Source organism: Exophiala xenobiotica (assembly GCF_000835505.1).
Source record: "Exophiala xenobiotica strain CBS 118157 unplaced genomic scaffold supercont1.4, whole genome shotgun sequence".
Taxonomy (NCBI): domain Eukaryota; kingdom Fungi; phylum Ascomycota; class Eurotiomycetes; order Chaetothyriales; family Herpotrichiellaceae; genus Exophiala; species Exophiala xenobiotica.
In genome coordinates, this window is record NW_013562491.1 from 1,286,490 (window position 1) to 1,310,443 (window position 23,954).

Genomic DNA, 23,954 nt, shown 5'->3' on the forward strand with positions numbered 1-23,954 from the left:
CTTAGATGCCACTGCTGACGAAGTCCTTGATGTCCTCGTTGAAGACGTCGCTCCAGATGGCATCTCCCGACGGCATAGCGGTGTCGACGCCCTGGGGGTCAAAGGCAAAGTCGTGCTGGTTACTGACGTCTTGGGCTGTAATCTCTGGCAAGTAGCGCAGGTTACCGGTAGTCCGATCACTCTCCGACATTGAAGTGAAGGACGTCATACCAGTCGCGACCGAGTCGTTGCGGCTAGGTTGATAAGACGAGTCGAACGAGTATGAGCGAAGATCTGGTGGACCCATGCTCATGGGAGCGCCGGGGAAAGGAAATTGCATATCGCCGTACAAAGCATTGCTTCCCATGTGGCCATTGTAGGCTAGGCCGTGCTGACCATGGAGGACATTACCGTTGAGAATGGCAGGATTCAGAGCACCGGTTGGAGGACCAAACATCTGTGCAGCAGTCGGCCACGCATATGCTGAGGCCTATTCTAAGGTTAGTAGCAGATTCACAACCGCAGATGCAGACTTACACCTATGTTAGCGTCACCAATGCCGTTGTTGCCGTTTGCCTGGTCGAAAGCTTCAGCGTATGAATGTTGTTGCATTTTGTTGATGCCAGATCCCATCATATCGACATCGGAAGCGGCGAGACTGCTTGTGTTGACTTCTTGATCGGCCATCTCAGTGTTCTCGTCAGGCGACAATTCCTCGCGCTCATCTTCAGCCTCCGCGGCGACATCGTCCTCTTCGGCCTCGGCGTCAGCATCGTCGAACGTTGGATCCATCAAGGCATAGTTATGCTTGATACCTCGAGTGCGTCTGGCGGGACCAGCAGAGCCCTCTATGGTGCCACTGGACTCTGCTTTGACGTTTATCCCCCGTTGGGGTGGCGTTGATGGCGGATTATTGGTATGAGCAGCCGATCTCTTAGACTTGGTTGTACGACGGCGCTTTTTTGGAGTGCCGTCCTCTGAGTCGTACAAATCTTCTGTCAAGATGTCATTGTCTTCTTCGTCTTCGCTCATGGTTTGACGACGACCACTATTGCGAACTCGAGCCTTTGACTTGGGAATTGGAGATCCAGTATCTTCAGCTTTGATGACAGGGACTCTGTCGTAGACAGATCGGTACTCGGTGGAGACATTTGGACTGGCTGTATAAAGAGGCGGGATCGGCTCAAAGGTACGCTTGTTGTTGGCGTTCGCATACACTTTGGAGGGAGTTCTGGTCACCATGCCACGCTTAAGTGGGGGCGGGACGGGAATGCCATGATGATCCATGAGATTGCGCAGCTTCGCGAGGTGCTGGACGATGGCCCCCTCTGTGAAATGCGGACCCATGACTTCAGCAACTCTCGCCCCTGTGGGAAGACTGATCAGTAGGGACGAGCGAACCATGGAGTTGCTACTTACATGGAATCTTGATGCCAGCTTCGACACAAACATATTGAACGCAAAGCAATACGTCCTTGTCAAGGTCGTCTGTCGAAATGTCAGAGATCGAGGTGGGCCACGAGTCTTCAGAGCTTACCTGTCCACCGGACGAGATTGCGCTTGACTGGACGGTTACGACGAGGAGGCATCTTGTCAAGTCCACCTAGTTCGAGTAACTTTTGCTGTCTTATCTTCAAGATCAGTCCGTTGCCTTTGTTTTCATCGAGAGGGTAATTGTGAATCCTTTGTTTTGAAGAACAGGGAGGTGAAGGGGAAGATTGAAGAAAAAACACTAGACAGAACGCAATGTCAGTTATATGGCTGAATCAAGAAGTCAACAGAACGCGTGACGCGCTCAAGCACATGGTGATTCACAGACCTGGTCCTGAAAAGGATTAGGTTCTCATGGGGGCATGGAAATTGCAGTGAAGAGAGATGGATGGCGGTGAATGAAGAGTCTGGTTGTTTGTTTTGAGCAGATTTGGGACCATGTGATGAGGGTGCTGTTGGGACTGGAGAAGCCAGGCACTTACCTCACAAGGAGTTGGAGACAATGTGGCTCTCGACGACCTTGTTAAGGCCGTGAGAGCGCTTTGAGGGGCCTTCAAGAATGTGTTGAGATGGATGAGGGACAATCAAGAGATGAAAGATGGACCAAAAGAAGGAGGTTGGAAGGCGGGAGGTGGGTGAGAGGGCAAAATTGTGAGATTTTATATGAGGTCAAAAGTGTGAGCACGGCGCCGCGATCACATTGCACCAACCTGTGCCCATTTTGCCGTGCCTATGATCTCCTCGATGGACTTCCAGATTGTGCCTCCAAGCGTCCACTGGGGCAATGTGACTGCCCTCTACCTTGCTGTCACCATGATTTCCGAGTCCTGGTTGGAAGCTCTTGGGTAAACACTCCAACATTTGCAACTGCATTTGCTAGCATTCGAGATGGTGGTATCAACTCTCGGGGTTTGTTTTGTTGCTGATCTTGATCTGGCCTTTGGATATGCATGTAGGCTGTACTTCCTCTCTCATCTCCCTCTCCTCGACGCGATGACTTCGAGCGGACAACCTAAACCCAATGCCGGGTTTCGAACTGGGGCATGGTACTGCACGGCAATTCGTGTCGCTCGCGTGGATGGCTCGAGGCTACTCCACAACGACAACATCTGACGACATCTCCTCTTCTTTTGCGGTTGATGCGACTGGAGCCTGCTCCCCCTGCAACAGAGGCTGGACCTCTTGCGGTTGAGGTGGAAGCCGCTGCTGTTGTCGAAGAGTCTCCTCCTCGAGAGCGCGGATTGGGCCTTGTGGCATTGACAGTCGAAGGGGGTAACCTGGACCAGCATACTGGTTGAACGTGACGTTCTGATCAACCTCATTTCGGACCGGCAAAGCAACAGAATCGTCAACGGAGACTGGCGCTTGACAGAGCATCCGCATACCATCAGGCATGTGAGGGCCGGCAACGTTGGCAAAAGACAAATATCCAGGAAATGGCGCCCGTACGTGCATAACTGAACTTGGGAGGGCGTAGCCCTGCATTGGCGGAGGGAAAGGAGTAGGGAACGGCAGACGCGGCTGCATTCCAACGGAGCCGGGAAGAGGAGGCGGCATGGCTGGGCCAGTTTGCTGAAGCCACGGAGACGGTGCAGATCCGGGAGCAACATGTCGTTGCGTCGATACTTCTTGTGGGGGCCGGGCTTGCTCAAGCTGGAGCACAAGGTCTCTAGCAGAAGCTCTCTCATTGTCAAATGCTTCGGTCTTCGATGCGCTGCAAGTTGGCGCCGGCCGTGAGTGCGTGGTACCAAAGCTCTTTTTGGCTGGGTTCACGGCATCTGCAACCTCTACGGTCTTTCTCTTGCGAGCAGAAGAAGCCATAGGGATGTCATCGTCGTGGTCCTCGTCCTCGTCCTCGTCTGGACCTACATATGCTTGGGTGCTGTATGCTTTGCAGACTCTCTCATAACGTTTGGCCCTGTCACCTAGTCAGCCTTCGTCACATCCAAAACGACATCAACTGCTCTCACGATGCTCCCTTGCTGGTTATGCCACATTCTCTTGCTACAGCCACATGGTCAACCTGGTGCTGTCAGTCTAACACCCACCAACTGAGCTTGTACTCCGGGTCTGAGCTCACTCTGCCAAAGTTTGAATGCTTGCAGCAGCTGATCAAGAAGCGAATTTGGTCCTCTGGTGTGGCTTTGCGTGTGTTCTTGAGATTCTTCGACATGGTTGCTGGTGTTACTGAAGGGTGATAAGATGCACGGTGAGTGGATGGATGGCGGAAGGTCTTTGGACTCGTGCGACAAAAAGATGGGTGTCCGTGCCAGAAGACGAGCGTGCGTGAGGAGGGGAGGTTGGATGATATCTGGGAGAGATGTCAGATATTATACCTCTCCTGCAAGAATTCGGGCACTTGTTGTCTTCCTTGTCTTGTCATGTCTTTGACAAAGTAGGTTTGTGCGAACTTAAATGGTTTGATGAGCTGCTCTTTAGCAAACTCACACACAGTGTCAAGGTCTTTGATCTCCTAAGCCTTGACTGGACTCTGTGACAAAGGACACTCTGTGTTCAACGGACAAGGAAAGTTCCAATGGGATCTGATGCATCAAGAGTTGGCGGGAGAGATTGTAAATGAATACAGTTATGGGTTGTGGAGATGAAAGAAGAGTGTCAGGGCATGTCGCAGATGCCAGAGGATTTTCAGTTTCCCTCGACACAGGTCTGTCTTGCGCAGAGAACCTCTCGGCGCTCACTCCTCGCCACCTGCCACGCCATCAACGCAATGATGTCGTCTACGACTACCTTCAACATACTGCAATATTACCCGCCGGACAATACCTAGGTATCCCACGCTCGGACAGTGCCAGCCAACGTCTCCCGCTCGACATTGAGGATTCCTACCACCAGACGACTATACAACTGGCCCCGACCAGACACAGAGTCAGTCCGACAGGAAACTAAGGGCTCTTTTCAAAATGAGTCTCTTTGCTCCGACGTGTTTCCTCGCACGAAGTTCAATGGAAGCCAAGCGGAAGTCTTCAGCAAGGCTGTGAGGCCCAGGGATGGGGTCACGTGAAATCAATATTTCGGAGGATTTTCCAACCAACCCTGGCGAGCAGAGGCCGGCATCAGACTAGACCAACTTGTTACGGATGCTTTGAACTACAAAAGACATACTATAGAGCACGGTCCAAGTGGATGCGGAGAAGATGCAGCCTGCATTGCATCAGCGAAAGTCCCAGCTGTGACCTCTTATTATGCTTGACTTTCGTGCCCGTCGAACACTCTCGACCAGTATGGGAATACTCTACGATAGCACGGAGTACAACATGACCTACGAGCTAGCAAGTCTCAAGAATTTACGGCGTGTATTTCTAAGCCACAAGCCCGCGTGTCCTTTGTAGTGACGGTCCTTAAGTAGCTGTCGACCACCTGTCACATAGCCACGAACACCGTTTGAAGGTGTGGAGGGCATCACACCATATGGGTTAGTCATATCTAAGAGGTACACAGCACGTATCTTACGACTGTGGTCTCATTCGATGTCTCTTCAAGACTCATTAGTTGGGCTGTAACCAACTAGCCCCATTGTGATCAAGATCCGAGAACTTGTGCTGAAGTCCATGGTTGCCACTACGGAATTAGGGCGGACAACGCAATGTGGGATGTCCCTAGATCAATTTGCGCCGGCAGAAAGTGCTCGAGAAGCTATCATCTGTATCCAGTATCACAATGCCTAGGTCGCCGTCTCGTACTTTGTCTTCGCTCGTAGTAGATCTCCAAATCGCCAGAAGAGCCAGGGTATAGGCGCCATAGCTAGAGTACAAAAGCCTAGCAATGTGCTCGCCCACCCCACGCCCAGCGCTTTGTAAAGTTGCAGCGCGAAAAGTGGAAACGCTGCCGACAAACCGTACCTCGACAACATGGCCGCACCAGCTGCGGATGCGCCATAGAGCGGTCCGTAAGCGTCGACCATGAACAAGTTTGCTGAGGAGTATATCAAGACGGTTGACATTATCGTGAGCCCCTGAAACACAATCGGGGCCATCCAATGTATTTCTGGGCGCGGTGTCCAGGCAAAGAGGAATAGGAACGCTGGTAAAGCGAAAGATGCGATCATACTAGGATACAGCCGGTACTCCGGAGGGAAACGTTCATCATCGGAATGAGTAGCTCGAAAGTGCTTGAGACGCGGCTGATAGAGTTTGAGGTCGATAAGGATGAGAGGAGCAGGTGCAAATGCGGTTCCAGCCATTAAGCCCAGGAAAGATAAAGATTGTGCAGTAAGATCGAAACCATAGTAATGCTGGTAGACCCAAGGCGACGCCACCACGAAAGTGTACATGAGACCGAAAAGGAAGCCGTTGTATAGACATACCAGCGTCACTATTGGCTCTGTGATGACCATGTGAATTGGGCGTATGAGCAAAGTCGTCGAAAAATGCTTGATTGAGGCGAGAATCGATCTCTTGTCTTGTGGCGGTCCTGCAACACTCAGTTTGCGGGCTCGTCGTTGCAGAATGGTCTTCTTGTATGTCTCTCTGGTGAACAAGATGGGAATGTAAAAGGCAGTGATGAAGAATAGCGTAACCCATTGAGTCCAGCGCCAGCCTTTGTTCTCGATAATGACTCCACCTAGAAGAGGCCTTCCCATGTCAGCTGGGACGCAACAACCGGATGGTATACTCACCCAAACACAGCACCAAAGAAGGGTATGGAATAGTAGAATGCTAACGATACAGCTCGGTATCGCCCAGCAGTGTAGTCAATGATGGTGGCGGAGGCACAGCTGATGGCTGGCGAGGCAAAAACACCTGCGAAGAATCTGCAGACTATTAAGGATGCAACGCTTTGAGATAGCCCAGCGCCTAGGATGAAGAGTGCGAAAAGAGGTGTAGTGGTCAAGAAAACGGCCTTACGCCCAAAAGTCTCGCTCAGTGGACTTCCAGCTAGCGGTCCAAAGGCTAAGCCGAAGTTGTAGAGTGACAGTGGTAGAATCGCGACTTCATTAGAAACTCGGAAATCCCTGGACACTTGGTCGTGGCCGGGGCTATATATTGATGCTGCCAAAGTGCTGACAAAAGCTAAAAAGGTCACTGCAATTGTCGAGCATATTCGCCGGGACAGAGAAAAATTGCGAGGGTTGTCTGGATCGTCGGGACCGTTCCAGTCGGTCAGGTTTCCTGAAGGAGTCTGAAGGACGCTGGCTGGGCCTTGCTGTTCCTCCTTGACCATGTCTTAATCAGAGGTGCGCAGGGTGGGCTTCGAGCCATGGCACAGAATCAAGCTGGGGATACACCCGGTTTTAAAGCCTGAAGTGCCAGAAGAACGATGATCACCTCCCCCACAAATCGGTTATCGGCACCGTCTAAGACCTAGAATCGGCAGCGACATCCCGGTCAGTTGGGGGGAAGGCTTGAATGAGGACTTTGTGCATGAGAACGGCGCTCAACGGCGTTGGAATCGCCAGAACGACTTTAGAAGCAGCAACATGGTAGGGTAATATGGTAGCTACAACATGCATTTGCTTGTGAGGAGTCAACAAGTCCGTGATTGTTCTGGAGAGCGTGAGAGGAAGCACCGGAATAAAGTTGTTGCGGCAGGCAACTGCACTGCGGCCCCAACGTCATCCTCAGCCGATGCAAGTACCAAGGACATGCTCGTATATTTCTTTAAACAATTCTCTCATCCACCGACTGAGAACCCGTCCATGGTCAACGTCCTGTCTCAGTTATGCTTCCTCCATTCAGATGACCTCCAAGCTAATGCGCAAGCTCCAATCCTCCGCGCACTGTCCAGCTGCCTCATGGACTAGCAGACATGACTTGAGAGTCCGGGTCTTTTGCCGGCATAAATCTTCCGCAGCTGGCAGCCATCCTTTGCGACAGGTACCGCCTAGGAGATACCTGGCTCAAGTCAGACCTGAACCTATCTCGGAAGTATGGTTTACTGCCGCTTCGCCCCGATTCGGCCCTGCGGACGAGTTGCTCGACTCTCCACCAGGGAATAATGCAGACCATCAACCGCCAAATGAACGACTACTGAAACTAGGAAAGAGTAAGTGCAGGACTTCCACAAGCCAAAGGGTCCACAAAGAATGACGGGCTATAGCATTAAGAACACTATCTCCCCTCCTGCCTGACATCCTCACGAAACCGCTCCCGCAAGAACTGTTGTCTCCAGACGTCTCACTCCATCTCTTCCCCTCCACCCACCCCCATCTACCCGCCGTTAAGGGAAGGGTTGCATACCGAGCTGCTCTGTGGACATCTCCAGTTGCATGGGGATGTGTGCCCATTGTCGGCAATGTCAAACTGAAAATTGTATCTGAGAAGATAGTCCGGACAGGGTATGCATTCTCGGGCCCTTCCGAAGATCAGTCCACAGACCTAAGTGCAGAGAAGCTGGTGGTCCGGTGGAAGACCGAGCCTAAGCAAAATGGTAACGGCAGCGGGTCGTCAAATCTGTCGGCTTCAACTGCCACACAAACCAACGAGATGTCTCACGGCGGCATAAATCGGGGTCTATCAAAGCTCCTTGGAGGTGACAAACGGATCTTCAACCTCAACAAGGGCGATGATTTCGCCGGCCTGTTCATCTTCACATTCGATTCCGAGGGTCGGATCGCCAGCCACACCATCGAACATGCAGACGAGGATAGCGGATTCGACAAGACCAGCAAGGTGGTGACACTGACGGACTGGCTCCTAGGCAAAGCTCGTTGGGGTCGAACCAAAGAGAAAGAGGAAGAGCTAGTGCCCGGTCTCGCAATGAGAGTGTGCAGGGAAGAGTGGGATTTAAGCAGACGGCTTGGACACGGCCACAGATGAACAGTAAGACCTCTCCTCAAACCCTGTCATGCTGCACATACAAAGCGCAAGTCTTGGGATTTCGAAGGCGAGTTGTACGAAAACACCAAAGGAGCAGCCCTTTTGTCTATGGTTGCTTGTATTGATACCCTCCTCCACTCCGTGGAATGACTTGAATGAATAATACAGATATCGTATCCTGAAATCTCCAAGCCAATAAGCTCATCCTGTTCATGTGACACGGTCTTTGGTGTCCATTTCGTGTTGAAACAAGTGATCTCAAGCACATAGTTCTAACCATGGACTTGCTTGTTGCATGCATAGACAGAGATTGTCCTATCAAGACATACTGTTGATGAAACTTGTACTTGTTCGTTAGCGACCAGTCTATATCGATGGCGAAGGCAATGAGCTAGCAAATTCACAAGAGCAATGTGAATGGATGTTTTGATCCCAGCTTTTCTCGTTCGATATGTTGATTATTTGTTGAGCGAGCAACGCCTCGTAGCTACTACGCCATCTGTCTACCTAGCTTACTGATCATCATCATCATATATGCCAACTGATCGAACCCCAAGGGGAGGCGTCGATTTGCTCATAAAGTGCTCTCGAGCGCCAGGACCTGTACATTACATTGTTAGCATGGTTTACAGAGACCAGAAATTGTGCAAGACTTACCAGAGCCGTCCTCGTAGGAATATAAACCTGTGTGAAGTTCTTTCGATTGTTCCATGGCATATCCGTCGTAAAGAACCTCGTTTCCTTTGCGTTCCGTCCCAACCCGCCATACTGCGGGTCATCGGTATCAATCACAATTCTGTACACTCCGGGAATCTCGACGCCAACACGATAATCGGTGAACGACTTCGTGGGGTTGAAATTGAAAATCCACAACAACCCGGCGCGCTCAAACACCAAGACCTTGTCGCTTTCGTTCTTCAACGAGATATACGCCTGCGCCGAGTGTAGCCATCCGTACTTCTCCTCGGTCCACTGCATAGCCCGGTCGAACTCGTTCAGAAACTTGTACCGCAATAAGTGGTCCTCAGTCAAGTTGAATTGACGACGTGCATACCAGAATGAATTATCATTCCCGGCGCGCGGGAAGTCCAGCCACTCGGGATGTCCGAACTCGTTACCCTCGAAGTTGAGGTATCCTTCGCCGCCCAGGCCGTGAGTGACCAGGCGGATCATTTTGTGCAAGGCCATGGCGCGTTCGATGGTCGGCGTGAATTCAGTCAGTGTCGACATGTGCGTGTACAGCTGCGCGTCGGCAAGCCACATCATGAGACTCTTGTCGCCGACAAGGGCCTGATCGTGCGACTCACAGTACGCGATGGTTTTCTCACCGTGGCGCCGATTGGTCAAGGTGAATGCGAGGTTGCCGATGTCCCATTGGTCGTCGGACTTTTCTTTCAGCAACTTGATGTACATGTCCGGTATCGCCATGGCGAGACGGTAGTCGAAGCCAACGCCGCCGAGGGAGAGTTTCAGGCATAGCGCCGGCATTCCCGAGACGTCCTCCGCAACGGTTATGCAATTGGGGTAGATGTTGTGTAGCATCTCGTTGGCGAGCATGAGGTACACCACGCCATCTTCATCGACGGCTGGGCCGAAGTATTCGTGGTAACCGCCGGAGAAGCCCGTGCCGATGCCGTGGTGAGTATAGAGCATGGAGGTGACGCCGTCAAAGCGGAAGCCATCGAATTGATACTCTTCCATCCAGAAGCGGAGGTTAGAGAGGAGGAAGCGCAGGACTTCGTGATGGCTGTAGTTGAACAGACGAGAGTCCCAGAGCTCGTGGCGGCCTTTGGCGCCTTCGTGGAAATAGAGGTGGTCGCTGCCGTCGAACATGTTGAGACCATCCAAAGTGTTCTTGCTTGCATGGGAGTGGACGACGTCCAGAAGGACTGTGATGCCCATACCGTGTGCTGTGTCGATGAGCTCTTTCAGATCGTCCGGGGTGCCGTACCTGGAGCTTGCGGCAAAGAATGAGTTGACTTGATAGCCGAAACTAGCGTAGTAGGCATGCTCCATGATGGCCATCAGTTGGATGACATTGTAGCCTAGCCATTTGATCCTGGGGAGCATATTCTTGGTGAACTCTTTATAAGTTGCGACTTTGAGCTCAGGTGAGGATATGCCAACGTGCGCCTCGTAAATGCGGACACTCTTGGGATAAGGAGGGCGAGGGTTCTTGAAGACATATCTTTCCGACTCGGGTGGGTTCCACAGCACGGCGTCGTAGACCGGGGATACTGACAGATCTTGAGTGACTCTTGTGATCCATGCTGGTATTCTGTCTATTCTCTCTCCTCCCGGTATCACCATGGAAATCTTCAATTTTGTATTGTGGGCAATGGCAGGTACTCCGTCTCTTGCAGGGAGGTGCAGCTCCCATACACCGAAGTTGTTCTTTTTCATCGGGTGAGACTCTCTGTTCCAGTTGTTGAACTCTCCGATGAGGTAGGCTTGCTCTGCATTAGGCGCCCATTCTCTGCCATTCTGTCAACATATTTGCTTGAAAGTGTGGAGCAGAACTGCTCACCGATATGTTATGTCTCCATTTGGGCCAAAAGTGAAGCCCATCTTCTCGTAACCTCGACTGAACTTGTCCAACCCTCCTTCTGTCTCGTCGATCGTCTTGATCCATTTTTGGGTTTTCGCAAACCGGTGCTTGAGGGCGTCCTTGAACGGTTCGAGCCAGGGGTCCAATTGGACCACACCTAAGTGGTATGAGAGGAGACTTGAAGAGGGATTGTGAAGTCCATACCTGTGCCATCAGGAGCAGCTTCTTTCGAGGCGGGCTGCGCCATAATTGAGTTCTCCGAAGCTTGGTTCAACGCCATGGTGGACTGAACGAGCACTGAGCTGTACAAGGAATATGTAACTAGAGGGCAGGATATGAAATGGCACAGCTTGACAAAATGCGTGAAAGTACGAAATCCGTGGTCAAGGGATATTTATTGCAGAATCTGAACAGAACGAAGCCCTTGAAGTGATTTTGAACCTCGACTGGGAAAAATGTTGAATTGAGCTGTTTATTCGCATTTCATCTTGGTGGTATGAGATCGTTGCAGCGATTTTGTCTACGGGCGATATGACATCAACTGTGGGGGAGCATTAGGTGGCTTCGAGCAAATCATGGGCACTTCTCACGCCTGGTGCAGCCTCAACCCCGCCAAAACACCACATGCCTGCAAGCGCCTCCGAAAGTTTTTCCGCTCCGACGCATTTCGAAGGTACGTCCCAACGATATACATTTGCGATGCAAGCTTGAGACTTTGGGGGGTTTCTGATATTTTTACGAGGGTTTTACACTCTCAACCCTGTGGTTGGGTTGATGGCCATGGCGAAGCAAGCCGGATGGCACGTTTGACTGCAAAACTTCCATAGTAGATAGCGGTCGAAAGTGCTCATGGGTCAGGCACGGGATCACACCGTTCAGTGAGCGCTTGCATCCAGTGTGCCTGCGACCTAAGAAAAAGTCCGAGCTCAATTCCGGTGTCTCTGCACTATGCAAAAAAGAAGTCCTCGAGTACATATTGTGATACTGCGGTAGACGTGATCCGTGCAAATACGAGGCATGATAGAGTGGAGAGTGGCGAGAGGAGTGTTTGGCGATCTATCGCTATCGAACGTGGAGCTCCGCATGTAGCAACTCTTCTTCAACACCATCATTATTCTCATTGCACAACCCATACAGAGGGAAGCAGAAGCTTCTCTCAAGCTGCTCGTGTGCCTGTAGCAGTGATGCAGCCCTTCAGCGCTTTGCCGGCCTACCTTTGCCCTTCGCTTGAGGGCACCATGGCGACTGCTCGCCTCGCGATCCCGCGTCGACTGCGAACCTCCTACATTGCCCTGAGTCGACGGTCGTTCTCCAGCCGCCGTCATGAGATGTCCTCCTCTCAGTTCCATCGCTCTGACTTCGCCAATCAGCCGTTCACAGGCACGTACGAGCCTGGAACGCCCACCGGAGGTCCTCTCGGCGGCGCATCCTATGGCACACCTAGACTCACACCTAAGATGCTGAAGCAGCATCTCGATCAATTCGTGGTCGGACAAGAAAGAGCAAAGAAAGTCCTTAGCGTTGCTGTCTTCAATCACTACCAGAGGATCCAGGAGCTGCAAAGGAGAGAAGAGGAGGAGGAAGAGTTGGTAGCCCAGAGAGAACGAAGGGAGCGTCATCCAGTCGAGGATGAATTTCCCGGTCAACAGCCCACCATCCGACTAGGTAGTGGGCGGACATCTACATTCGATCCTCGCACCGGTGGCACACCACTAGTCGACACGAGTCCCCTCACACTGGAGAAGTCAAATATACTACTGCTGGGCCCCAGCGGCGTTGGGAAGACGTTAATGGCCAAGACGCTCGCACGAGTACTCTCGGTACCATTTTCCATGTCGGACTGCACACCATTTACTCAAGCCGGCTACATTGGTGAAGATGCAGAGGTTTGCGTCCATCGGTTACTGGCTGCTGCAAATTATGATGTCGAAAGAGCTGAGCGAGGCATCATATGTCTAGACGAAGTTGACAAAATTGCAACAGCCAAGGTCAGCCATGGCAAAGATGTCTCAGGGGAAGGCGTACAGCAAGCCTTGTTGAAACTCATTGAAGGCACCACTATCCAAATACAGGCCAAACCCGAACGCAATGCACCTCGAGCAGGTGGGCAATCCCAGGCTTATCCGACTAACAGTCCTCTAGGTGCTGGCTTCTCATCTGGCTCGACAGGCGCTGCAGCTACACCCGTGAAGGGCGAGGTCTACAATGTCAGAACCGATAACATCCTCTTTATATTCAGCGGCGCTTTCATCGGGCTTCAAAAGCACATCCTCGACCGACTGACCAAAGGAAGCATCGGATTCGGAGCTAGTGTACGATCCAGCTCTAACTTGATCTCATACGGCCGAGATCAGAAGTCGACGAGCAATGCTCCAATACCCATCTTACCCGGATCCCAAGAAGAGGAATTATATAAGAAACACTTGCCGTTCTTCACTCCAACCCTGGCGCCCGAAGAAACCACAGTTGACGGAACGCCTGTCGAACCAAACTATTTCAACCCATTGGACTTGGTCACTCCAGCTGATCTTCAGTCGTATGGCTTCATTCCTGAGCTTGTTGGCCGCATACCTACAGCGACGGCCTTGTCTGCGCTCACACACTCAATGCTACTGCGAATTCTGACAGAACCTCGCAACAGTCTCGTGGCTCAGTATGTCACACTATTTTCTCTTTCCGGTATCGAGCTCCGCTTTACAACACCAGCTCTGCATGTGATTGCTTCGAATGCACTTCATATGGGTACCGGGGCTCGTGCCCTTCGTACAGAGATGGAGACCATTCTAGGTGATGCTATGTTTGAAGCACCGGGCAGCAGTGTAAAGTACGTTCTCGTCACAGAACACGTAGCGAAACGGGAGGAAGGAGCCGTCTATTTCGGGAGAGGTCAAGGTGGGAAGTTCCATGCCATGATTGCTCAGGAGGAAGGTGACTGGGAGGATCAACAGAAACGCAAGAGTCCGAAGAAGAACGAGAGTATGACTGCCAGCTTCGAGGATTGGAGGACGAAGTCGACCACCGCGGCCGGTAGTGGAGGTTGAGCTCGTTTCTGTATCCGTCTGGGGAAGATACGATGACGATTGACGAATGATGAAGTATTACAACAGCAACATCCATCTGGCTTGTTCGCTGGCAACTACAAGTCCGCTACCAGTTCCAACAGCACTCGCGCAAGACCAGCTCCTGCCGTAGTGTGGCAGCGTCCATCTGCCCTTCGGCCTTGCTGGATCGGGAGGCTTCCGTCGCCATCAATGACCGCCCTAATCTTGCCCTGGCCAACTCCCTCCCCATATTGACCAACTTCCTCGCCAAGTCCCAACTCTACTGCCTCACCTGCACATTTGGGAAAGATGAAGGGTCATATATTGAAGAGCTCAATTCTCCTCTCAAATTCGGGTCGTCACCACAATCCCCCAGCCGAAGACTGCGGACCCTTGAAATGACCTTGCGACCGATTTACCTGTGGTACGTTTCGCGTTATGGTATGATGCATAGGCTGAAAAACTCGAAATCTCCCTAGTTGGACAGTCTGCTAACGCCCGCTACCTTGGAAGGGCCCTCCTTGGTAGGCAGGGTGGCACGGGTTTTCTCTTTTTGTCGATTTGGTTGAGGGTTCGATCCTTGCCCGTGAGGCTTGCATCAGCTGCCTTTTTTGAGCGACTCTGCCTGGTTATTGCTGCTAGTGGGAAGGCGGGCTGGTTGGTGCGAGGTGTGGCAGAAACGGGGAGTGCGAACACTTGGCGAGGAAGAAGTGTAATACCGACATTAAACCTGGGCTGGACGCAAGACGAGTCCTGAGAATCATACTCGATGCTGAGAGGAAACTGGTGCAATCGATGAACACGCTCGCAGCCGCAGAACCTACCGCCCTCCATCGCTGAGCATGCGGTTACATTCCACTGGTTCAGCTCTTCGGTAGCGTTACAATGTCTATGATGCGGAGGGGGAAGCAGCCAACGTAAGTTAGTCTAGTTCGATTCATCATACTTGTCAAAAGCAAAAGATGTTCAAAAAAGGATGAAAGGCTGGGGATAGAGCTGGCTGAACGAAGTGACTCCTGATGGGACCAGGAGTCAGATAACATTATAGATAAGCCTGCAAAACACAATACGATGCCGAATCTGAAATCCTAGCTCACCAGCTACAGTCGTTTATGCTTGTATGTTTGGGACGACAAGTAGCAAAAGGGCGAGATTGATCATTGAGTCTCGACAGCCATGTTTTTATTCCGCTCACGAGTGGTCAGGGCAAGTCAAGGTTCAGCAGGTGTACCGCATTTCTGAACGACTCTGGAAAAGTGGAACATTATACCAATATCAGATCCACAGGATCAGTCGAGGCAAACCATGAAGGGCCATCGATATAACCTGCACTAATTCTACTGTACCCACAATGCACCTCTTCGATGGCAATGAACACACACTGATAGTCACCTTGCGCAGTTCCGGGCCGATCCAGTAGAAGACACAGTATTCCTCTGGAAGCGGCACGTCTGGCACCGTCTCGTCGTTGAAGATCACTTGGGGCGGTGGTGCAGAGCATAGCCTAACACAATTCTTCCCGACCGGCGTGCTCGCCGTCTGACAAGAGCACGACGTAGTCGCCGCGTTTTTGCGCGGACACGCAAAACTGCACTTGTAACCTCACCAAACGGGTTCGCCGCCTCTCTGAGCGCGATTTCGCACCGCAGAACTTCCAGCTGCTCCAGAGGACTTTCAGCAGAGGAGAAGGTCACGAGGTCACGTACCCGTCATACTGGAGTGCTCCAGTGAGGGAAGCCCATGACCAGGGCCATCCTGGACAGCGTCGTTGGACCCTCTTGGCTATGTCGGTCGCCCTTGTCGTTCACCAGAGAGCGAGAGGCAGTTCCTCCAGCTACAGTCCCGCCAGGTAGGTAGCACTCGTGCGTTTCTGAAATTGACCTGCTAGGCCGGCCAATGCCGATAAATATATGGCTTGCGGCGAAAAGATTCCGTGGAGCATAATTGTCGACAACCCTTCGCCAACGGTTGAGCAGCCAGGACCAAGTCTGGACCGGCGAACCTTCTGCGGAAAGAAAACCAGCTGGTCCCAGTTGCGGATACGTCAGACCGTCATCGGCAGGAAAGTGCTCTAGATCATTCCAATACAACTGATCCCGACTAACATAGACGGCCAGTCTAGAGGGTATATCTTCTTGCAAGGTCCATGCTCTCCTTGCAAGTGGAGATCTGTCCACGATGTGCGAAGAAGTCCAGCCCGTTGTGAGAAGTACATGGTGCCCACTGTGAGGAAGGGTAGAGGACGGAATACTCTTTTGTTCTTGCCTGGGACAAAACAAGCCTTCCCATTTGTCTTCGCTGGAGGATGCAGTAATCGTAAGGCTGGCAAAGCCGTAAACTTGGTCCATTCAAGTACTGTGCACAGCCTGGTCCTTCGGATCATCTTGAATTATGCGAATGGCATCAACCGAAAGATATCGTATTCCTAGAGTCCGGGGATGCAAATCTCCGTGCTATGGCCCGATCGTGGCATTTCTGGGCCCGAATGCGACAACGGAATTGACGAAAATCTGGCTGCAACACTCGCGAAGATGACGATTGTCTGCGGAGGCGGACGTTGGCATCCTTCAGGTCAAATGTGGATGGAAGGTATCAGCAAGTCGAATACTCGGTCTATGTCTCCGCAATTCGGTAAGCGTATGATTGTCTTAAATATTGAAGGGTCAAGAAGCAGCACAATCAATGGCACCCATCGTGCTTAGCTGGACGCGGCATGAGGTGGACTGTGATACCCGATCAGGCTCCAAGGCCTTGAAGCCCAGGAGACCAATCGGAAGGGCATGTTAAGTCAGTTCGGCCAGACTGTCTCACCCAGAGGGCTTCAGCCTCGTTCACCGCATTCTATGCCATTCCTGAGACGCGGATGTAGATTCGCTCACCATGAATGTGTAGGCTTCAACCTTCATCAAAACCTCCGTTCCCGGTATGTTATTAACTGGCAATATACGGGCGAGTGCCGAAGATTCAGAGTGTCGATTTTAGCGTGAGCAAGTAAGAGGTGAGCAAGTAAATAACGAATACGCAGACGTGGCGTGTTCTTGTTACGCGCCTCGAGGAATGTATCCTTTTTCGTGACTCCATCTCGCATTTTGTTCCTGCATTTCAAGCCCTTGTCTACGCAAGTTATACACTTAATCCTGTTTTAATCTCATTGACGAACGCGCTGGTCGCTCCGTCACAAATATTTCTTCACGACACCTTTCCTCGCATTGTACAGCATTTCTTGGGTACGCCGTCTCCTGTTAAGGACGAACAAAACATCTGTCCAACATGGACCCTTTACCTCCTCAACAACGAAAGAAGATTCTCCGAGTCCTCTTCATCTCTTTGCTTCTGGACCTTGTCAGTAATATCAGTGCGATCTACAAGTATACAAAAGTGTCTGACAGTTCTCTGGGCAGATCTCATTCACATTCATCCTCCCGCTCTTTCCCTCGCTGCTCACATTTTATCGCAGCCTCGAGACTCACCCGTCCTCGACCCTCAACCGCATCCTGCATTACCTGAACGCATATAAGCAATCCTTCGCAGTCCCCATCAACGAAAAATATGACATAATTTTGCTCGGCGGGGCACTGGGCAGCCTGTTCTCCCTCCTGCAAGCCATCGCGTCTCCCATCATCGGTCGTGCCTCAGACAAGTATGGCCGCCGAACCGCCCTGCTCGCCAGCATGGCCGGTAACATCGCCAGCGTTGCATTGTGGTGTGTGGCGGTGGACTTCCGCACATTTCTACTTTCCAGGATAGTCGGCGGTCTGAGCGAGGGCAATGTGCAGCTCGCTACGGCCATAGCCACCGATATTAGCACAGAGGAACAGCGAGGTTCGACCATGGCGCTGGTCGGCGCGTGCTTTAGCGTCGCCTTCACCTTCGGACCGGCACTCGGCGCGGGCCTGGCGAGCGTCACGACAGTGGCCGCCAACCCGTTCGCGACGGCCGCGGGGGTCAGCCTGCTTCTGATCGTCCTGGAGACGGTGTATTTGTACTACGCGCTTCCGGAAACGAGACCTCCCACGAAGGAGCCAGCTTCGGACTCGAATTCCAAATCGAGACCCGCAGGGAAAATGCTGAAGCACACGAATAAGCCCGCCTTGCTGAACGCTATACATTTCCTGTTCCTTCTGCCGTTTTCGGGACTCGAGTTCTCGCTACCGTTCCTGATAACTTCTGTCCTGTATCCGGATCATGCGTCGCCGTCGAAACTCAATGGACGCCTGTTGGGCTTCGTCGGGCTGATTGCCTCCCTGCTTCAGGGGTCGATTGTTCGACGGTTGCCGCCATTGACCGTGGTCCGGGTGGGCGTGGTATCGTGTACCCTTGCTTTCTTCCTGCTGGCCAGGGTGCAGAGTACAACAGGCTTGTACGGTGCTGGCGCTTTACTTGCTGTTACCTCGGCCACGGTTGTCACGGGGTTGAACAGTCTGGGTAGTTTCGAAGCGAAGGAGAGTAATCGAGGAGAAGTCCTCGGGTCTTTGAGAAGTTGGGGACAGTTTGGAAGAGCGCTTGGGCCGATCGTGTTTTGTAGTTTGTTCTGGTTGGCAGGGCGGCAGACTGCGTACACTGTGGGCGGATGTTGTATGCTCGGTGTGACGACAACACTGTTTACGTTGTTGAAGTCGCCGAGTATCAAGCGGGAAAAGACATGATCATTTTGGCTGTTTAGATACGTGGACAGAACAGACTACTGGCAGATGTACAATGCCAACTACCTTAGGTCTAGAGGTTTCGTTGATGGGCTAGTTCGACCCTTTTTATGTCCTTTCTATACTACGCGCTCTAGAGTATTGCGCCGTACGCTCCCGTGTTGTTGACTTCTCCCTGGGTACATTGACCTCAGTATGCATTATGTCCACCAGGAGCCACGGGCACCAAGCTGCGAGTTGTCGGCAGGTCCGGAGGTTGTAGCCAGGCCACCTTGCGCAAGAATGGGCAGTGCAAATATTCAAGTCTCCGCCCCGTCTGCCCATGGCCATGTCTCCCCACACCTGCAGACCACAAATCGACATCCTATATACGTTACGTGCTTCAGCCAAGACGGCTTTCATCTTGCTCAGTGGGTCAGTCCAGCACCAGGTATTTCCTTCGCAAACCTGAGATACCTCTCTGTCGACTTTACGCGAAAGCCCTTTCCATACTTGACGAAGAACATGAACGTCAACACCTGCGCGAGCCCCGCAAAAGCGGCGGTGATGAACGCATTCTGATAGCCCATATTCGTGACCCAAGGCGTCAAACCGTACCCGATGGCGAAGGACATGGTATTCCGGATCAGGATGACGGTGATGATTGTCTCGCCTGCCAGGTCGCGGTAGCTGTCGATGCAGTAGCTCACGCTGAGTTGCAGGCCTATCGTGTTGGTCAAAGCGATGATACACATGACAAATACAAGCCCAAACCAGTGCACGTGGTGATATGCGCCGATACCCCAAAGAAGCAGGCCAAAGGGGATCAAAACAAGAGACGCGCTGAAAAGCCAAAGCCGATGTTCGGACACCATGATACCGCCTTTGCGACGAGCGAAGTTTACGATGAACCAGTCACCGAACTTGCCGGTATACGCTGCGCCCAGGAATACCCCGATCAGCGGGCTGACGTAGCTTAATCCGACCATACTGCTGGAGAAATTGCATGGCGCGCCGGACAGGATGAGGGAGGCAGTGCCGTTGAGCACGTTGAACCATACCTGGTCATTCTGTGTCAGGCCCAGAACAAAGAGGGAAAGGTCTGTTTTGCACTTACAAGGTTACTTCCATAGGAAAAGCCGGAGTAGGCCACCACAGCCAGTTGGACGGCGTACAGGAGAGGCCGCAACATCATGCCTGGGATCTCGTTCTTTTTGCTAAAAGCTCCAGGCTGGAAGAGCTTCAGCTTTTGCATATATGTCTTCTTTGGTAGCGATACGATGCCCAATCCTTCTTCAGTCGTAGGCCCGGGGGCCTGGGAGACTGTCTTCTCATCGGGGCTTTGGCTCGTGTTCTTCTCGTTCATTTCTGCAATGGGAGTTTGCGTTCCGCTTTGCTTCATTGATTCTTCACCTGCCAGCGACTTCCGAGAGTAGTTGGTCTCCTCCATCAGAAAGAAGCAGTAAACAAAGCCGACGCCATTGAAAATAGCAGCCCAGTACAAGGCCCATTGCCATCCTTGAGAATTGGCAATAAAACCAGCAATGATAGGCGCAAAGAAATTGGAGCCTGCAAGAAAGAGACCATATATTGCCATGTAAAATCATCGCTCATGAGTGAAATAGATATCGGTGACCGAGATCTCGCATAGTGACTCGATAGGGGCGCCGAAGAAGCCCTGAAGAATCTTGTTCGCAATCCATTGGCCGTTTGTCGTTGTGTATGGCGCCCAGACCTGGATCGCCAGGGTGGCCAGGAGAGAAATAAGATAGATGGGACGTTTCCCATACTGCAGAGCCAGGGGCTGAAATATCAAGCAACCCCAACCGAACGCGAGAACTAATTTTGGTAGTTATAACACATCAAATGATGGCATAATGGAGACATGTACACATGTAACCAGTTCCTGAGTTTAGATCACCGAGCGTGAGACCAGTGGCTTCGCTGATAGGAACGAGAACCGAGTAGATCGCAGCACTGGCGATGCCAACCTAGCAGCAATCAGCACAGAGCTATGCACCACTGCAAAGCGACGGGCACTCACCATCAAAGTGTACATGCACATGCAAGAGGTTGACAGGAGCTTCCGGCGCGGACTCCAGTTGAGCGGATCGTCTGGGTCATTACTCGGTGCAGGAACGAGAACGATATCTTTGTGACCTTTAGAGGCGTGTTTGGCGCGCATCGTTCCTTCCAGATCGACCAGATGCACGGTCCCCGGCACAAAAGGCCTGCTCTCCGTGACCTGTTCCATGGCTATCTCCTTCGTGATATTGACGACCGCCTGAAAGACACTCAGAATTCTGCCGAAGGGCGTGCAAAGAAGAACGAGATGGAAGTGGCCACAGAGGGAGACCGGGGACTGGAACGACGACTTCATATGTCGCACCAGTTCGAGATCGTGGCGGAATCACGCCGGGTCTCTATCAATGTAGTGCTGTACCGGTGCAACCACGAATCCATTGGAAGTGGAGGTCATGTGTATTTCTCCCAAAGGGCGCTAGAGATCGTCAACAATTCGTGGCTGCGTCGGAGTACCTTTTCAAGTTAAGGAGAGCATGCCTGATTATCTATCCCCAAGGATGGTGCTGAACTGGGTCTTCCCCTTGGCGAGAATCCTGATAATACTAGCTACCTCGTAGTACTCCGTAGTGGTGGTCAAATTTGTAACAGTTGTCGGCCATATCCGCGGACTATGGAGTTTCGCGATTGACCAATGCGCCGCAGGTGGCCGCACCAATATGAAATGGGTCAAAGACGCGATGAGTGCCTCCTCTGAAGGGGAGACAGAGGCATGCAGATGAATCACAAGTGCGATGCCTCTCAAGTCTCATGAGCCTCAGGCGCGACTTGCCGAAATGGGGATTGTTTCTCAAAAGTTGGCGAGGTTGACGATGCTGACAGAGATGGATTGGCTCTGTCAGCAAACCACAGTGACGTAGTCGGTCTCGCCATTCAAAATCTGAAGGCTTCGATGGTCCCTTCAGGTCATTATTCGGATCTCTCGGGCTGGTATTTCTTGCCATAGTGAATTCCATTGAGATCAGTGCAAGTGAACAAGACACATCATGGCTACATCCGCCCCCCGTGTTTTGATTCTGGGAGGCCATGGCAAAGTCTCACTGTTCCTACAGCCACTGCTGCTAGCCAAACGCTGGAATGTCACCAGTGTTGTTCGCAATCCTGAGCATGAGGCCGAAATATTGGCCCAGGGCAAAGGCAAGCCCGGCAAAATTGACGTCTTGGTGGACAGTCTAGACGACGTCAAGGAAGCATCACAAGCACAGCGAGTGCTTGATAAGGTGAAGCCGGATTATGTGGTCTGGTCGGCTGGTAAGTGGTTTCCTTGGGGTCGGTGTCATTATCTCTTCCCTGACGCAAGTCTAGGCGCTGGGGGTAAAGGCGGACCTTCACGAACAAAAGCTGTAGATGAAATTGCGGCAAAGGCATATATCTCAGCCTCACTCGCAACGCCTAGTGTCACCAAGTTCCTGATGGTCTCCTACATTGCTTCGCGAAAGGGATATCCTCCCTGGTGGTCAGAAGAGGACAAGAAAGCTGCTGATCATGTCAACAATGAGGTGCTACACAATTACTATCTTGCAAAGGTGGAAGCCGATGAGCATCTTGAAGCTTTGGCAAAGAAACGGTGGGATAGTGGCGACGAGACATTCCAAGCTATCAATCTAAGGCCGGGGACTTTGACTGATACACCGGGAACGGGGAAGGTGAAGCTCGGCAAGACGTCTTCCCGTGGTAGCGTGCCGCGCGAAGATGTCGCAGCTGTTGCAGCAGCGCTTCTGTCACGCAATGACACACGAGGCTGGTTTGACTTGCTGGAAGGCGACCAGAATATCGATGATGCTGTTGATGAGGTTGTGAGGAGTGGACATAATGGCCTGGAAGGCGAGGATCTGGCGCGCATACATGCAAGGCCCACGTGAACAGATTGAACTGGTGATGAGGAAGATATGTCCATCTTTTAACAATTACCAAAGCAAATGTCTTTGTAAACTACTATGTATACGCCTGGACCACTATCTCTGTCGCCCTGGCCTGAAAGCGGAGAAGGGTCTTGTAGATCGAGGAGTGTCCCCATTCCAACTCTGCCCCCACGTTGACGAGGGCATTGCACCGGCACTGCTGAGTCTCGGTCGATCCCCATTTCTTACTAATTAGCACGTCATATATGAAGATCCAAATCCTGTCACCTACCCGTGAGCTTTTAAAGAAGGACCTTCAGCAGCGTTTGTGTATCTAGCCTCTATACCATTGCACGACTACGAGCAGACAATTTTCAATCGTCCACATCCTCGACATGGGTTCCTCTCATCCAGACGCTGACATCTATCCAAAGGCCACTGGTCCTGCTGCTCGCATTGTTGCCGAGCACCAAAAGGATCAACCTATCACCCTTTATTCTGGCTGGTTTTGCCCTTTCGTACAACGAAGCTGGATAACCTTGGAAGAAAAGAAGATACCATATAAATACGTCGAGATCAACCCGTATCATAAAGACCCAAGGTATCAAACCCTCTGCGCACTAGCCGGGCGCGCACGCTGATTGGCACAGTTTCCTCAAATTGAACCCGCGAGGACTTGTGCCGACTTTAGGCGCTCCAGCAAAGGATGGCTCGACTAAGCCTCTCATCGAATCCAACATCATCTCGGAATATTTAGACTGGGCATATCCAAAGTCAGGGCCCAAATTGTTCCCAGAAGACCCTTTCGAGAATGCTCACATGAAAATATGGGTCGACCACGTCACCACAAGAATTCTTCCTGCTTACCATAGATTCTTGCAATGGACGGAGAAAAGCCCGTACAGCCTAGAAAAGGCCAAAACCGAATTTCTGGGTGCGCTCAAAACTTGGATCCAACAGGCGGATATTGAAGGGCCTTACTTCCTCGGCAAGGACATTAGCTACGCAGATGTGTGTCTGGCACCCTGGGCCCTGCGGATGTGGGTATTGGACCATTTTAAAGGAGGGTCTGGAATTCCAGCTCCAGGCCAGGGAGGTGAAGACCAGCAAGTCTGGGACCGATGGCACAAGTGGGTTGAGGCGGTTCAGTCCAGAAAGTCGATGACGGATACGCTCAGCGAGCGTGAGCACTACATGCCTATCTACCAGCGATATGCAGAAGACCGAGCTCAATCTGAGATGGCGAAGGCTACCAGAGAAGGAAGGGGTGTACCGTAGATCGAAAGAGGGGCCGCCCAGAAGGAACATGGCAGCCATTTGGACTTTTCGGACTTGTGACTGATAGCAAACTCCTTGCCAAATACACCACTGTGTTGCGGCTTCACCGGATTTTGTGCAGCGTAAGTTTGAGAAGTAAGAAATGCACGCAATATCCTCGACGAAAGGAGGTTTCAGCCTTGTCCAGCATTCCAAGGCAAGGCTGGCTGCTTTGCAAAGCAAAACGCGGGGCAGCTTTCGGCGGCCCCTTAGCGCGTCCTTTTATTAAAATAAACACCATTATAGACCGTCAAAGA

At 51.9% G+C, this 23,954-nt stretch overlaps 12 protein-coding genes across 12 annotated transcripts; 5 read left to right on the forward strand and 7 right to left on the reverse strand.

The window, feature by feature from the left end:
* Position 1: 1 nt before the first annotated feature.
* PV05_06655 (uncharacterized protein) lies at positions 2 to 1,568 on the reverse strand (the record flags this gene model as incomplete). The annotated part of the gene is made up of 4 exons (XM_013459418.1): positions 2 to 469; positions 517 to 1,346; positions 1,399 to 1,467; positions 1,517 to 1,568. The coding sequence occupies 4 exons, from the start codon at positions 1,566 to 1,568 to the stop codon at positions 2 to 4; spliced, it is 1,419 nt and encodes a 472-aa protein (XP_013314872.1).
* A 991-nt stretch (positions 1,569 to 2,559) lies between these two features.
* PV05_06656 (uncharacterized protein) lies at positions 2,560 to 3,643 on the reverse strand (the record flags this gene model as incomplete). The annotated part of the gene is made up of 2 exons (XM_013459419.1): positions 2,560 to 3,388; positions 3,519 to 3,643. 2 exons carry the CDS (start codon positions 3,641 to 3,643, stop codon positions 2,560 to 2,562), a joined length of 954 nt encoding a protein of 317 aa, XP_013314873.1.
* A 1,222-nt stretch (positions 3,644 to 4,865) lies between these two features.
* On the reverse strand, positions 4,866 to 6,876 carry PV05_06657 (uncharacterized protein). The gene is made up of 2 exons (XM_013459420.1): positions 6,107 to 6,876; positions 4,866 to 6,062 (listed from the first exon to the last, which is right to left on the reverse strand). Exons 1-2 carry the CDS (start codon positions 6,649 to 6,651, stop codon positions 5,153 to 5,155), a joined length of 1,455 nt encoding a protein of 484 aa, XP_013314874.1. The 5' UTR covers positions 6,652 to 6,876; the 3' UTR covers positions 4,866 to 5,152.
* A 211-nt stretch (positions 6,877 to 7,087) lies between these two features.
* On the forward strand, positions 7,088 to 8,453 carry PV05_06658 (uncharacterized protein). The gene is made up of 2 exons (XM_013459421.1): positions 7,088 to 7,473; positions 7,528 to 8,453. Exons 1-2 carry the CDS (start codon positions 7,167 to 7,169, stop codon positions 8,244 to 8,246), a joined length of 1,026 nt encoding a protein of 341 aa, XP_013314875.1. The 5' UTR covers positions 7,088 to 7,166; the 3' UTR covers positions 8,247 to 8,453.
* A 133-nt stretch (positions 8,454 to 8,586) lies between these two features.
* PV05_06659 (1,4-alpha-glucan-branching enzyme) lies at positions 8,587 to 11,282 on the reverse strand. The gene is made up of 4 exons (XM_013459422.1): positions 10,999 to 11,282; positions 10,774 to 10,951; positions 8,904 to 10,722; positions 8,587 to 8,847 (listed from the first exon to the last, which is right to left on the reverse strand). Exons 1-4 carry the CDS (start codon positions 11,072 to 11,074, stop codon positions 8,821 to 8,823), a joined length of 2,100 nt encoding a protein of 699 aa, XP_013314876.1. The 5' UTR covers positions 11,075 to 11,282; the 3' UTR covers positions 8,587 to 8,820.
* Positions 11,283 to 11,904: 622 nt separating this feature from the next.
* Positions 11,905 to 14,919, forward strand: PV05_06660 (ATP-dependent Clp protease, ATP-binding subunit ClpX). Its single transcript, XM_013459423.1, has one exon. It carries the CDS (start codon positions 11,979 to 11,981, stop codon positions 13,833 to 13,835), a length of 1,857 nt encoding a protein of 618 aa, XP_013314877.1. The 5' UTR covers positions 11,905 to 11,978; the 3' UTR covers positions 13,836 to 14,919.
* A 183-nt stretch (positions 14,920 to 15,102) lies between these two features.
* PV05_06661 (uncharacterized protein) lies at positions 15,103 to 16,477 on the reverse strand. The gene has a single exon (XM_013459424.1). The coding sequence runs from the start codon at positions 16,181 to 16,183 to the stop codon at positions 15,545 to 15,547; it is 639 nt and encodes a 212-aa protein (XP_013314878.1). The 5' UTR covers positions 16,184 to 16,477; the 3' UTR covers positions 15,103 to 15,544.
* A 428-nt stretch (positions 16,478 to 16,905) lies between these two features.
* Positions 16,906 to 18,597, forward strand: PV05_06662 (uncharacterized protein). Its single transcript, XM_013459425.1, has 2 exons — positions 16,906 to 17,177; positions 17,237 to 18,597. The coding sequence occupies exons 1-2, from the start codon at positions 17,106 to 17,108 to the stop codon at positions 18,479 to 18,481; spliced, it is 1,317 nt and encodes a 438-aa protein (XP_013314879.1). The 5' UTR covers positions 16,906 to 17,105; the 3' UTR covers positions 18,482 to 18,597.
* A 288-nt stretch (positions 18,598 to 18,885) lies between these two features.
* On the reverse strand, positions 18,886 to 20,054 carry PV05_06663 (uncharacterized protein; the record flags this gene model as incomplete). The annotated part of the gene is made up of 2 exons (XM_013459426.1): positions 18,886 to 19,518; positions 19,575 to 20,054. 2 exons carry the CDS (start codon positions 20,052 to 20,054, stop codon positions 18,886 to 18,888), a joined length of 1,113 nt encoding a protein of 370 aa, XP_013314880.1.
* A 6-nt stretch (positions 20,055 to 20,060) lies between these two features.
* PV05_06664 (uncharacterized protein) lies at positions 20,061 to 20,711 on the reverse strand (the record flags this gene model as incomplete). Its single annotated transcript, XM_013459427.1, has 3 exons — positions 20,061 to 20,296; positions 20,349 to 20,448; positions 20,502 to 20,711. The coding sequence occupies 3 exons, from the start codon at positions 20,709 to 20,711 to the stop codon at positions 20,061 to 20,063; spliced, it is 546 nt and encodes a 181-aa protein (XP_013314881.1).
* A 678-nt stretch (positions 20,712 to 21,389) lies between these two features.
* Positions 21,390 to 22,544, forward strand: PV05_06665 (uncharacterized protein). The gene is made up of 2 exons (XM_013459428.1): positions 21,390 to 21,790; positions 21,845 to 22,544. The coding sequence occupies exons 1-2, from the start codon at positions 21,526 to 21,528 to the stop codon at positions 22,399 to 22,401; spliced, it is 822 nt and encodes a 273-aa protein (XP_013314882.1). The 5' UTR covers positions 21,390 to 21,525; the 3' UTR covers positions 22,402 to 22,544.
* Positions 22,545 to 22,679: 135 nt separating this feature from the next.
* Positions 22,680 to 23,871, forward strand: PV05_06666 (uncharacterized protein). The gene is made up of 2 exons (XM_013459429.1): positions 22,680 to 22,981; positions 23,031 to 23,871. Exons 1-2 carry the CDS (start codon positions 22,776 to 22,778, stop codon positions 23,656 to 23,658), a joined length of 834 nt encoding a protein of 277 aa, XP_013314883.1. The 5' UTR covers positions 22,680 to 22,775; the 3' UTR covers positions 23,659 to 23,871.
* The last annotated feature ends 83 nt before the right edge of the window (positions 23,872 to 23,954 follow it).

Excerpts from the sequence above, each read along its gene's own strand:
- PV05_06660 (XM_013459423.1), top strand. The coding sequence starts at position 11,979 with ATGCAGCCCTTCAGCGCTTTGCCGGCCTACCTTTGCCCTTCGCTTGAG.
- PV05_06657 (XM_013459420.1), bottom strand. The coding sequence starts at position 6,651 with ATGGTCAAGGAGGAACAGCAAGGCCCAGCCAGCGTCCTTCAGACTCCT. Across the intron at positions 6,063-6,106 it reads TTCTTTGGTGCTGTGTTTGG|GCCTCTTCTAGGTGGAGTCA; the intron begins GTGAGTATACCA and ends TGACATGGGAAG.
- PV05_06662 (XM_013459425.1), top strand. The coding sequence starts at position 17,106 with ATGGACCCTTTACCTCCTCAACAACGAAAGAAGATTCTCCGAGTCCTC. Across the intron at positions 17,178-17,236 it reads TCTCTTTGCTTCTGGACCTT|ATCTCATTCACATTCATCCT; the intron begins GTCAGTAATATC and ends TTCTCTGGGCAG.
- PV05_06659 (XM_013459422.1), bottom strand. The coding sequence starts at position 11,074 with ATGGCGTTGAACCAAGCTTCGGAGAACTCAATTATGGCGCAGCCCGCC. Across the intron at positions 10,723-10,773 it reads AATGGAGACATAACATATCG|AGAATGGGCGCCTAATGCAG; the intron begins GTGAGCAGTTCT and ends ACAGAATGGCAG. Across the intron at positions 8,848-8,903 it reads TTCCTACGAGGACGGCTCTG|GTCCTGGCGCTCGAGAGCAC; the intron begins GTAAGTCTTGCA and ends TGTAATGTACAG.
- PV05_06665 (XM_013459428.1), top strand. The coding sequence starts at position 21,526 with ATGGCTACATCCGCCCCCCGTGTTTTGATTCTGGGAGGCCATGGCAAA. Across the intron at positions 21,791-21,844 it reads TTATGTGGTCTGGTCGGCTG|GCGCTGGGGGTAAAGGCGGA; the intron begins GTAAGTGGTTTC and ends ACGCAAGTCTAG.
- PV05_06661 (XM_013459424.1), bottom strand. The coding sequence starts at position 16,183 with ATGGACCAAGTTTACGGCTTTGCCAGCCTTACGATTACTGCATCCTCC.
- PV05_06658 (XM_013459421.1), top strand. The coding sequence starts at position 7,167 with ATGACCTCCAAGCTAATGCGCAAGCTCCAATCCTCCGCGCACTGTCCA. Across the intron at positions 7,474-7,527 it reads ACTACTGAAACTAGGAAAGA|CATTAAGAACACTATCTCCC; the intron begins GTAAGTGCAGGA and ends GACGGGCTATAG.
- PV05_06666 (XM_013459429.1), top strand. The coding sequence starts at position 22,776 with ATGGGTTCCTCTCATCCAGACGCTGACATCTATCCAAAGGCCACTGGT. Across the intron at positions 22,982-23,030 it reads CCGTATCATAAAGACCCAAG|TTTCCTCAAATTGAACCCGC; the intron begins GTATCAAACCCT and ends TGATTGGCACAG.